We start from the raw sequence: 12,744 nt of genomic DNA, 5'->3' as shown, positions 1-12,744 counted from the left end.
GGGGGGGGGGGGGGGGGGGGGGGGGGGGGTATCGCACTGCCAGAAATAAGGAGAGTGTCTACACAAACGGTTTGGCAGACGAAACCAAGAAGACGAAGTGAAATAAACCAGCAACCCCCTCTCCACCACCGACATTTTTTCGCTAGGACTACTGTGGATTTTTAAACATTTCCGAATTCTTCCGGAGAGTCTTTGCGCTTTGGTGAGGTACAGGCAACACCGAGTGAATTTTGGACCGTGCGTAATTTGGAAAGTTTATTGACGCCGCGTCATGATGCGCGTCTGTCCGCTGCTGGTCGTCCTCTGTCTGCTGTGCGCTGGACGCGCTCAAAAGTTCTCCGCTCTCACGGTAGGACGAGCCACATAACTCCCAGAATGCGTCTCATTCATATCCATGGGTTAAAGCTAGTTTTAAAGAGAAGGATATGCTTGTCCAATCCGTGCGTAAAATTTGGAAAGAAATACAATCCGGCATATTCACTTTTTTACGACATAAATGTAGTTATTTCTAAAAGTCAGTAAGTTAATAAGATTGGCGTTCATCAATATATGTCTTTCTTTTGAGCTTTTCATCCAATAATCAGATATACTAATCAGATATACTAATATTGAAAATCATGAATAAACACAGAGAAATTCAGGCTGAATAAGAATAATAATTTGAAACTCAATGGATCATCAAGTTGATTTGTTTGCATTGGAAAAAGAGACCTCTGTTCTCCATAAGTTGTGTGAACTCCACGTCCCTGTGTTTCAGCGTCAATGCACGGGCTGTCTGAGATGGCAGAACTGCTAGCTTGCCTGTGAGGAGTGGACTGGTCTGTTAGCAGCACCACTGCAGTTTGCTTTCAGTGTCTTTACCTGCCTGCCAGCTTCTCGGCTTGTCTGCCTCTCCGTGCTGCTCACTCTTGTTGTACCAGCGGCTGCGCGGAGGCTACTCTGCCAGTGTCAGCAGGTCTGCTGCACCAGAGCACATGGCATTGTTTACAGCAGCAGCAGAGCAGTGTGTCCTGTCAGCAGTTGTACCTTTAAAACTGCATGAGAAAGTGCTTCTAACACGAGGGTGAATTTCGTGGTCAAGATCAAGTGCAGGTACGGCGGTGAAAGAGGGATAATAGGGAGCGGAATGTGCACTGTCAGAGGCTTCACCCTTTGATTTAAAGGTTGATGTGACAGCCACCTTCCCCAGCACCGTTATCTATGGTCCAGGTGAAGATGCTTTAATATCCAATTAGAAACAAATGGCCATGAGTCATTAATCTATAGGTGAGCGGTTGGAGATCCTTTCTCCCTGACTGCACTATGGAGTTGTGGAATGTGGGAGGAAGTGTGGCACTGAGCAGATGCTCCCCCTGAATTTTCACCATGATACACAGACTTACACACAGAGTATGAGTAATGATAATATGAGTCTTTACTGAGGTGTTGTGGGTGGTAATATTTACCCATCAGTTGATGTGAAAGTTACAGCTGTGTTTGTGGTGTCTATGGATGTGACACAGCGGCCGCTATGATCTGATGGATCTGGACTGCCAGAATGAGAATCTTATTTCATTATATGTCTCAGTGCTATCTGTGGCTGTGTCACACACTGTTCAATAGTACTGTTGGTTTCAAGAATACGCCTCCATATGATGTTTAGTGCATATTTGAGGTCAAACAGGCAGTTAAATATATGGGATATTTGCCCAGGGTATTCATAAGGAAGAGTTTTTCCACGGTTTAAGGAAATGGCTTGTGAAGCGATGAGAAGGCATAGACCATTGTTCGCCTCATTTTCAAACCTGGAGAAATCAATTTTTGTAAAATACATAGTTTCCTATGCTTTCATAAAATTGTGCACCTGCCTAGAGAGATTTTTTTTTCACACTCACATGACCATCAGTGGCCTTTCACATCAGCTCTCTTTCTTTTTTAACATTTTTCACAGCAATTAAATGCCTTTTTCCTTTGATTGAGTTAGTAGCCTGGTTAAAGGCTGTCACTTTCTTCCCATGCTGGAAACTAATGATCCCCTTTGCATCCTAGCGTCCACTTAGGAAACTCCCGCCAAGGACATTTAACACATTTGCCACAGCTCCCAGCTGGGGCCCCCATTGACCCTGTCGGGCCGTGGTGTGAGGGGCCTCTCGGGGCGCTGGAAGCGGGGGCCTCCCAGCCCTGAAGGCCCTTATCAGCCCACAATGTGCTCTCTGCTGGAGGCTTGCCTCCTCCATACTCCATTCAATCCCACAATGCCGCAGAGCCAGGGGGAGGTAATAGGATTTGATTTGTATGCTGGTTCATCTTGGAAAAAAACATTTCTTACACTCTGCCCGTCTCGCAGTCTCTCGCCTCGCTCTTGTTTCTTTGCCAACCTCTTGCATTATTTGAGCAGATGCAAAAAGCATCTTCCAAGAGAAATCACACAAAGAAAACAAGAAATCATGAAAGGAAAGCACCAAATAAAGAGAAAGAAAAACAGAGATAGTGAGAGCCAGCTGTCTGGAAGTAGACAAGAAAAGGATTTAAGCAATAAATGGATTTGAGTCACAATGTGTTCTGTCTTGTATGAGTCTCCTTTTATGATAAATCGGGGTGGAAACTTGTGCTAAAAGCTGAAGCGGAGGCCATCCATCACTCTCCACACTGTTGCTGTGCACAGCAATGGTGCCGGCTTGGAGAGGCTGGAATGAGACATCAGGGGAGTGTCAGGGCTCTGACGCGGCCTCACCAATCCATCACCACAGGCCAAACACACAGAGATCTGCAGCAGACAGCTAACTACTATTAGGAGTACACAGGAGGAAGAGGTCCTCAGCATGCCATTAGTCTCTGATGCTTCTTCCTCTCACTGGCTTTCAGATCTTATTTGTTCTCCTCCCTCAGTGTGGCCAACTGCAACTTTGAAATAAACACTTTAGATGTCTGATGGTGAATCTGGGTGGTTGATTTCATGGGTGGCTGATTTCATGGTTAACTGTGTTTTTCCATGCTGTGTTCTTGGAGCTTTTATCGCAAACTTGGGCAAGCAGCGGCGCTCTGCTGTGTGCTGTGCAGTGGACTAGCAGGATGCTGGGCTGCTGAATAACTCTGTTTGGGTTGTCAGTCTGCTGGCTTGCAGGGGCTGATGCTGATAATGCTGGTGTAGGGTGAGCACTGGGGCCAGTGTGGGCTGTGGCGAGGCTGGCGGTCCAACACCAAGCATGGCTGGACTCACTCAGACACTATCAGAGCAGTTATTGACTTTGGAAGGTTGCGGTCTTTGCAAAAAACATCCTCAGACCAGCCTGTCATGCCTGCTGGACTTGATGTGAAAGGGTAGGCCGTGAGAGACAGAGTGGAGGGTTAGAGGAGGTCACAGCTGCGGAGGAATGTCCTAACTGGTGTGGGAGGACAGTGGGTGAAGAAGGGAGGGTACCAACGGGAGACTGTCAGTTAGATGCAATGATGCAAACAATCGAAGAAACTCAGAGACACTAACAAGGAGGGGCAGGGAGATGTTAGACCCCATTTTATACAGAGAAATGAGTAGCTGTAAAAAGAGAACTCCCAACTGTGCCCCTTAAAGGGAAGTAATGTCTACATGTGACCTGCCATTACAAATGATGGCCCTAATGTGAATGTAAAAGAAGTACCTAGTAGTTAATGCAGTGACCATGAACCGCAACTTCATTGTTTCAATTCTGGCCAGGGACCTTTGTTGTCATTTGCACCTCTCTCGGCCCCATTTCCATCCCCCATCTTGCAACTGTTGCTATCAAATAAAGGCATAAAATGCCCAAAAATAATAAACAAGATCCAGTATTTCACAAGGAAAAGCAAAAACTTCAGAAAAGTCAGAAAAAATAAACAGAATTTTGCACAATTGTTGTTTTCCATTTTTTCTATTATACCTCAATTTAATACCCTGAAAACATCCCAAAATAAATATGTAGTCCACTGCTATAGACAACATTGTCAATTAAAGACAATACTTCATTAGTTCCCTTAAAAAAAACTGGAAATACACTATTCACTCATATTCTGTTAATCCCAACGAAGGGAGAGGTATTGCTCTCCATATTTCCTTATCTTTCTTTCTAGAAAGATAAAGGATGAGTAGTGAGACTTGGAAACAGGCTGTTCTTGTGAAGCAAACAGCTCTGCAGCGTCAGGATACTTTTAGTTAAAAATGTGTTTTTTGAAAAATTTCATTTTTGAAAAGACTCGGCTTCCCTCCCTCGCGGCTCCTCTTCTGATGTGTTTGAACGGGCCTCTCCTCTCTGACCCCACCCCCCACCCCACCTCGGGAAGATTTATGAGCAGGGTTGACAGAGTGGGCCGTATCTCCCCCCGTGGCCCAGGGCGATGCTGCCTTCCCTGCCAACTCTCTTCCAGGTGCATGCAGCTCTGCTCGTCTGAATGCAGAGGGCTGCCACCAAACCTCATTTCTCACTTCATTTGTAAGATGTCAGACACAACAATTTTTTTTTATTGGCAATCATCCCACCCTTTTCGTGGATGTGTGTCTTTTATTCTTTCTCTGCGTCGTTGCCATGCCCTTTCTTTGATGACTCATAACAGATTTTTATAGCTTACCTTTAAGTGAGTGCTTTGATTCTCTGCTTTGTGCTACAGATTGCCATGTAAGTGTGTGTGCCAGAGAGAGTATTCAGACAGATTTTGGATATTCGTGCATCCACTGAAAACTGAACCAAAATGTCACAAAACAAAAGAGTAAAACTGAATGAAAAATGAGTGTTCATTATGAGAGAAGACAAATGGAGTCCGTCTGCAAACTGCACCTGCATAGGCATGGGAATAGAGTTGTTTTTTTCCACTTAACCCAGGTCATTATTCCATCGAACTGAATGAATCACGCAAACTTAAAAACCCAGCACTTGCACTGTAGCAACACAAAGCTCCCTGACATCTAGTTTATTCAGCCGCTCTATCATTCACTGTCTTTTCATTCATTGTAGCAGTCACAGCTTGTTGCCGGCCCCCCCACACCACCGCCGCCGCCCCATTGTGTGGCCTGGCGCTGGGGTTTCATACCACGGTGGCAGATACAATGGTGGCATTGACACAGGTGATCCGATGCGTTCAGCCAGGAGTCTCTGTCCTTGTTTCTCTTTTCATGGCTGAGTAAAACATCCTCAGGAGCAATTCCAGGTGAATACCTGTGCAGGTGTTGGCATGGACAAAGAAAAGAGGAAGCGTCAGTCAAGTCTTCTCCAGCTCTTTGGACAAAGCATGGCTGCACCCTGACAGGCTTGTACTGACACTGCCTCATCTTTGTGTCTCTGTGTTGTATGGTTTATCAATATCAGTTTACTTTTGTGTATTTATGAAGGGATGTTGCACTTGCATATGAACGTCTTGTAAAAATGTTGAAACCTAATTAACAATTTATTTGGCTTTGGCAATGTACACCTGTTCTGCAACTGACTTTTTGGTTTAGTAACCTGTTTTTATAAAATGCAAGCTCCAAGCCCAAGGCTTCATAAATCTCTCCAGGGTCACACCTTTTGTGGAGATTATAATGTTTTGTGCAGAGCTCTAAGATTCCCAAAAAATGGCTCATTTAGCAAATGTTTTCTCTGCTTATCTCCTGCTTTCTGGCTTCTGCAGTTCCTGCGGGTGGATCAGGATAAAGAGTGCAACACGGAATGCAGCGGAGCTCCTCGCAAGCCCCTGTGTGCCTCTGACGGCAGGACCTTCACATCTCGCTGCGAGTTCCTCCGAGCCAAGTGCCGTGACCCCCAGCTGGAGGTCATCCGAGGGCCATGCAAAGGTCAGGTCATGAGTCACGCTTCAGCGCCGCCTGAGACTCTCAAATGCGCAGAGGGGGTCAGAGTAGAAACTTGTGGGTTAAATTCATTTCAGCATAATTGATTCTTTGAGTGCTGGGAGGACAAGTGGGGTTGACACAGTGAGAGTGGGTGGTGGTGGGAGGTTGCTGGTGCCTGGCTGGTTAATTTCACACCATTTGTACTGATGAAGGTTCATTTGTCAAAATACTGAATAATGGCGCCCCTTTATCTCACCTTGTAGTATGCGCACCACGTATCAAGGCTGATTCCACAGCGGCCTGGGTTTGAGTCCAGCCCGGTCATTTTGCTAAATGTTGTCCCCTATCTTTCCTGTCTCTCTCTATTGTCACTGTCAAATGAAGCGGAAATGACAAAAAAAAAAAAATTATACTGATTTATGTAGTTCTCAAGTGATATTTTTGTTTACTTAAGGATTTCATGCTTTGTTACAACAGAAATTCATAACACCATCATGGGATCACCAACTTCCTTGATGATTTAAAATGGCCTCATCTCTCTGAAATCAATCAATTATTATGCAGAGGCAAGGTCATCTGAATGAAATATCTTGACAAGAATTTATGGTCTCATTTTAATCATCCTAGATGTAAAGCTGTACGTATGTGAACGATCGAAGGCTGGAGATAAAAGGCATAAGTTGAAGGAGAGCCAGTGAGGTCAGGCAGCTCACAGACTCCCTCATTGTTAGCCGTTGTTGGAAGGAAGCACCCATACACCCCAATGCTGCCACCCCGACCCTCTCACCCCCGCCCCACTCACTAACTCTATACTGCTAGTTCATCGCTCTACAGACTAGGGACAATGCCCCATTCTTACACATTACAATATTAGATCACTAATGCAGGGAGCGTGAGCGATAGGGTTTGCTTAAAAAGAAGTTTCATATGATCGAAAAGCATTCCACAATTTTATACCCGTGCTGGGTCTCTATGGCAACATCTCTAAGCGGACATCTGGATGTGGCGGACAGCGCCGGGATACAGAATAGAGGATTCCAGCTAGGAAGCTGAAAGGGACGAGAGTCCATGAAAGTCGTATTGTATGCGTCAATAACATGGGGTCTATAAGAGTTGGGACCCCCCTCTGCTTCTGGACGGTCGGGTTGAAAGACACAGCAGCAGCAGCCAAGTCATCAGCCGAAATAGACCAGAGGGCCGGTCTGACCTAAAAGCACAGAGATGGGATTGTGTTTAAGGATGGTGAGACTGGCACCACATTTGTTTTCTATCACTGTGCTCAGATGATTCAAGTGTCCTGTCATTTTTTCCACTCAGCTTTTTGGTCAGAGCCCCCTTGAGAATAGACGATGGTTTTGGGTTTTTCCACTGGAGCTAACTTTAGAGCTCCTCAACTTGCTGTTTTCCTCCATCCGGATCATCCAACGTCTTACCCCCTCTCCTCGCCAGTGACAGTGACACACACACACACACACACACTAGACTGAGAGAAACCAGTGCACATGCCCCTGCATGTGTCTACTGGACAATCTACTGTAAGCCATGCCAGCGACATGCAGCCTCCTGACCAAACTGGTGGACGTTTCTAAACCTAGCATGAGTCATTCTTTTAATGTGATTTGAACCTGCCAGATAGGCACTGCATGGCAGCTAATGTGTCACACCAAGATACCATCAAACCCATCTCTGTCCAACATTTCCTGAGAGTTTGCACAGCTGGTGCTGTTGGCCAGGTGAGATGAAGCAGCTGTGGAATGACAGGATGAGCCATGGCTCTGACAGAGGGATGTGAAAAGACTTGAGGTGCCCAAAGGTGAAAAGTTGCTGACCCACATTTATTTCAGTAATACTTAGAGGACAGTTTGGGCTGAACTGAGGAGACGGTCGAGGTTTAGGAGGAAAGTGAGACAGACTCAGAGACATTAAGGAAGGGTCAGGTTTTCCCTGTGCATCAGCCCTTTTCTTGGGTGACTGGAATGTTCTACAGGAGTAGAACGAGCTGCCTCGCTCAGTAATGGCTTTACCACCAGGCAATGTGCAGGCTTGCCTGACTTGCTCCTAATAAGACTGGGGGTGTTGGTTCTATTCCCAGCCACACAAGTATCTACCACTTCCGAAATGTCTTGAATTGTTTCCCCTCCGTCTCTCCTCTCTCCCTGCATTTTTCTTTCATTTTTTTATCATCTGGGATATTCAACATCTTTTACTGACTTTTAAGTATGTTGGTTTCATAGTTGTGCAGCATAAGAAAACAGTTGAGCTGTGGGATGAATCATGAGTCTCTGTGATGTGTAGTGATTCTGGTGATTTGTGGTGCTCCTCAGATACATCCAGATGTGTAGCAGAGAAGAAGTACACAGAGCAGCAGGCCAAGAAGCTCTACCCGCAGGTCTTTGTCCCTGTATGCAACCCCGATGGCACGTACAGCGAGGTAACAAATAACACAGCAAGAATGACACTTGTTTTGCATATAAGGCAAGGCACTAGACTATGGAGGCGACAGTAGAAAACTCTTCGGCACCAAGAGTCCACTTTTTGCAGGAATTGCTCATTGCTCATTTTTCCTGCAGGAATTCACATTTAATTCTTACAGATCCTGGTTTAGCTTGTGCTGACTTTGTGTTTACATGCTGTTATGATTACAGGTTCAGTGCCACAGCTACACTGGATACTGTTGGTGTGTTACCCCCAATGGCCGACCCATCAGTGGCTCAGCAGTGGCCAATAAGAAACCTCGATGCCAAGGTGGGTAATGCCCCAGAAATCTGTCTTATAATATGCGCAGGTACGCATACTGTGTTTATAGTTCAGTGCATTAGTACAGGCATTTCATTTTGTAATAAGCCTGAAGTATAAAATTTAAAATGGCTGATTCATCCTAGAATGCGGTTTCTGTAATTTTGTGAAGCAATGATGATAAATCGAATTTAACACAGAAAAGCATGACATTCCATGTTTGTGGGGGGTATAATCTTCAGTCCTGTGGGAAAGTGGTCAGTGACTGGACTGACGGCCACAGGGTTTGAGGGCCACCCGAGGACTGAGCGTTGCTCAAGGCATGGGGCTGCGGTATAAATAAGCCTAGTAGAAAATCCCTGCTGCAGAGTTGAGCAACAAAGTTAAACTGTAAGGAATGTAAGTGTTCTTGGAGGATGGCGTCTGCCAAACAATCAAATAACCAATGCCACATGTCCTCCCTGTGCGTCTCCGTGGGGCTGCCTCGGAAGTTGCCCTGTTATCTCAATAGTGACAAAGCTCCAGACATAGCAGCAGTAGTTTTATTGTAAATCCCAGCTGTACTTTGATCATTGCTGTGAAGGCTAAAAATGTCATAAAATACACCTCCTTGAAAATAAACAGTCAGAAAAGCATTTTCCACTGTGATTCACTCCTTACTTAAGTCTGGTGGCTGTTCCTGTGCCACAAAAGAGTTTTTATTTTTCAATTATTGAGTATACCGTGAAAAAGGTGTGTGGTAGTGAATTTTTTCAATTAATTTGAACCTGTTGCATTTTAGGTTCAAAACAAGAGAGAGCTACTACAAGAGAACCAGGTAAAGCAGGTGAGACTTTAATTGAAGAAAAATTTATTCTCAGAGGCACATTGGCTCCTTTATATGTGCATGCGTACTTTTGTGTTTCGCCATGTGCATGTATGTACCTATCTAAGCATGCATGTACGTGTGTACTTAAGTATTTGTATCTCTGTCTGTTTGCCTGCATCTGTGTTGGAGATGTGCAGGGTGGGTCGCCTGTTAAGGCTTGCCTTGCTAATATTTTGTCAATTTGAGAGCAGCCTGAAGGCTGATATAAAAGCAGTCTGTTACTGAGTAACAGGTCTAAGAAGAGAGGCTGTGGTGAGCTTTAATGCACACCGCCAGCAGCTACAGAGCCTTTAACCGCCTGCTGTCTTTACCAGGCATCCAAATGGCCAAGGAGCAGCTAGAATGGAGGAAAACTAACTTATCACATCTTCTCTAACTTGATCTTGCTTGTTCTTGGTTCTTTTTCAGCAACAGTGTCATAAGATACAAGGAAATGTTCACACTTTATCCTCCACTCTATTGTCACTCTCATCAACATCTACCCCCTTCCAGATAAAGAACCACTAAGTTTTCCCTCCGGCTCCACTCCAGATACTGTATATCTGGCTGTCATCTTGTAAGAGATGATTTGTTTAACTGATGTGATTTGAAGGCTCACAAAGAAAAAGTGTAATTTGGGTTGACTCCGATCGATTCCTTATGTGATTGTGTGTGTGTTTGCATGCATGGATGTGTGTATGAGTGTGAGAGAGAGAGAGAAAGTCCGTATGCATCCACTTGTGTTTGTCATATGGGTTATTCCTGTTAATTTGACATTTACGTCTGCTCCTCTCTCTCTATAAACAGTCTTGGGTATAGTGTCTGAGCCCGGCCAACTCATTACACATAGATCAAGTGGGAATGCAAAATTTGAGAAAAGGAGGAGGGATGGTGGGAGAGGGAAAGAGGGAGGAGGATGGGGGGTGGGGGTTGTGGTTCAATCTGAACTGGTTGGATAAACAGGGTGGTGAAAAGCAGAATAAACTGTAGATTTGTGGTGTGCCAGCACTGAAAATAGCAGTGATTGCATCAATATTTGGATTCAGCAGAAGCAAATCAGTGCCTAAGCATTCCACAGCAGCCATTGCTGCACTTTTATTACCAGAATATTGGTAATGTTAAACACCAAATGCTTTACCATAAACCTATTTCTGCTGCTTGACTTCCATTCACTTTCAATTCACTCACATGCTGGAATCACATGCAGCTGACGACTGACAAACAGCAGTTAAACTAATGCCGTATGACCACAAATAGCGCGGGGGTTTCCTGGCAGATGCTAAAAGAGGTGTTACAGTCATGTAAAAGGCCACAAAGTAAAGATAGGTCATTAGTGGTTTGTCGTAAATCCGAATCATAAATACACTTTTTGAAATGGCATTTCCATCCGTTAAGTGAGCAGAGTAATAACATGTCTGCCTCAGTCAGTCACACCAACTGTATATATTTTTATCCACCAAGCATGCTCAAAAAGATGAATGGCTGGCATAACAAACTTGCATTTAATGTAAATTCCTGATTTTGCAATGGAGACTTCATTGTTAAAGAGAAGAAGTCCCAGCTTAATCCCTGTTTGTGGAGCCGCCCTGTAGATATGCCCTAATTCCTTCATTAACAGAGCTTTACTTTGAGCAGAAAGAGTGACCCGCGCTGAGGTTAACCACACCTACGGCCGTGGTTTCACTCAGCAGCTGAAAACCTCCAACCCCGTCTCCCTCCCACCGCAAGTCAAACAAACAAACAGAGACCAAAAAAACACTGAGCTCCATTCTCTCACTGTTAATTGCTTCTTCTCCGACTTGTATACTGCATTCTTCACCTCTTGTGTCTCTCCCACCTTCACACAGCTCTCGCAACTCAAATGCAGGCAATGGAAGGATGGAGAAGAACATCAGGGACAACTGGTCCTCTCCTCATTCATTTTAACTGACCAAAATCTGTCCTCCATGTCATAATGATCTCCCTTGTTGCATGAAGTGAAGCCATGGGAATATATGACCACTATACTTCTGATTTTCCTCCTCTCTTCTCTTTACCATAAGATTATGAGTCACCTCTCTCAGCTTTCAACACACACACAAACACCCCTCTCTCTTTCTCCTTGACTCTCTACTTCTGCCTCCATCCATCTCGGCCGGGCAAAGTGCAAATCTCACGTAGTTAAGTTTTCTCTAATCTAGCTCACTCTCGTAATTGTAGTCTCCTTGCAAATATTCTCCATTCTAAATGCAGATGAGACTGGCCTAGTGGTGGATCCACAGCCCGCTACCGATGAAGAAGGTGAGCTCTTATCCATCAGATTGTGAGTAGAAAAATGTTTGATACTGCGCCTGTGTTTACTGAGACACCACTGACTGACTGACTCAAAAGGATAACATCCTTAAAAGGGAAACGGAGCCTGCACATGAGGCAGTAACAGCATCATTCTGCAAACAGATCATTGGGGAAAATATTATGTACAAGATTTGATGTGAATGTAAGGACAAACTAAAAGGAAGTTGTGTTTTTGATTCAGAATATTGTACCTTTTACTCCATCAGCTTTCATACATATTAAAATGTTTCACATAAAATATATCATTATCTTAAAAATATGATGCATTGATAAATAAAAATACCCAACACGATTTAAAGTAGTGAACACCAGCTCCTTGGCCAGCTGCTACGTCAACATTCTTACATGTTGTTGCATAACAAATGATGATCCAAAAATATTATATATAGTTATATAGACTTCTGAAAGGGGTAAATCTGCCTAAAGAGTACTTTTACTTTTGATACTTTAATCTTGTATTACTGCCAACATATCTGTGGCATGAATTCTGAATACAGAATTTTAACTTGTAATTGAGTATTTGTATATTGTGATATAGATTTTAGACTTTATTGTCCCCAAGGCTACATTCACTCCAAATGGCAGAGAAAACACCTTCCTACATTTCAAGTTCAATAAAGATAATCCATCACTGTGAATGAGAAGCAGACGATCACATTCAGCAAAGCTGCATTTGAGCACTTTTATCAGCCTTTCATATTTTAAAGGAAGCAGTGTATGTTTTCATGTTAATGTGGGGGAGACTCATAGTCATATTTTACCCACCTCTCTTTTCGCTGCTATATTTCTGGTCACAGCTGTCATATGCAATTCACTTTCCACCTCCACTGCAGCAGTTTGAGATACGATAACCTTGATGTGCATTTTACAGTCTGTGATTTTTGGAACCACCAGGTTTGGCTCAGATGATATACGAGTGTGTTTTCGATTGAAGCTAATAAAGCTGTCTTGGTGATTTCTTTCAGACATGATTACCCGGTACCCCACTCTGTGGACGGAGCAGGTTCGCAGCCGACAGAACAATAGAACCAGATCACCATGTGAGTTTCAAAGACCACTTTTTCTTTAATGA

General features: G+C 44.1%; 1 protein-coding gene across 3 annotated transcripts in view; it reads left to right on the top strand.

The window, feature by feature from the left end:
• Positions 1–64: 64 nt before the first annotated feature.
• The window catches only part of smoc2 (SPARC related modular calcium binding 2), a 23,915-nt gene continuing 11,235 nt past the window's right edge, over positions 65–12,744 (top strand). For 2 of the 3 annotated variants that reach the window (XM_046070593.1, XM_046070592.1), the window contains exons 1-7: positions 65–349; positions 5,596–5,758; positions 8,080–8,186; positions 8,401–8,500; positions 9,273–9,317; positions 11,571–11,618; positions 12,638–12,712. In XM_046070593.1, the coding sequence (XP_045926549.1) occupies positions 272–349; positions 5,596–5,758; positions 8,080–8,186; positions 8,401–8,500; positions 9,273–9,317; positions 11,571–11,618; positions 12,638–12,712 (616 nt within the window). In that variant the 5' untranslated portion in view covers positions 65–271. The remainder of the gene's footprint in view (positions 350–5,595; positions 5,759–8,079; positions 8,187–8,400; positions 8,501–9,272; positions 9,318–11,570; positions 11,619–12,637; positions 12,713–12,744) is intronic. The other variant, XM_046070594.1, reaches the window with a different exon arrangement.

This window comes from Micropterus dolomieu, linkage group LG15 (genome assembly GCF_021292245.1).
Source record: "Micropterus dolomieu isolate WLL.071019.BEF.003 ecotype Adirondacks linkage group LG15, ASM2129224v1, whole genome shotgun sequence".
Lineage (NCBI taxonomy): Eukaryota > Metazoa > Chordata > Actinopteri > Centrarchiformes > Centrarchidae > Micropterus > Micropterus dolomieu.
Note: the sequence above shows the minus strand (reverse complement) of the source record. Positions and strands in the feature narration are given on the sequence as shown.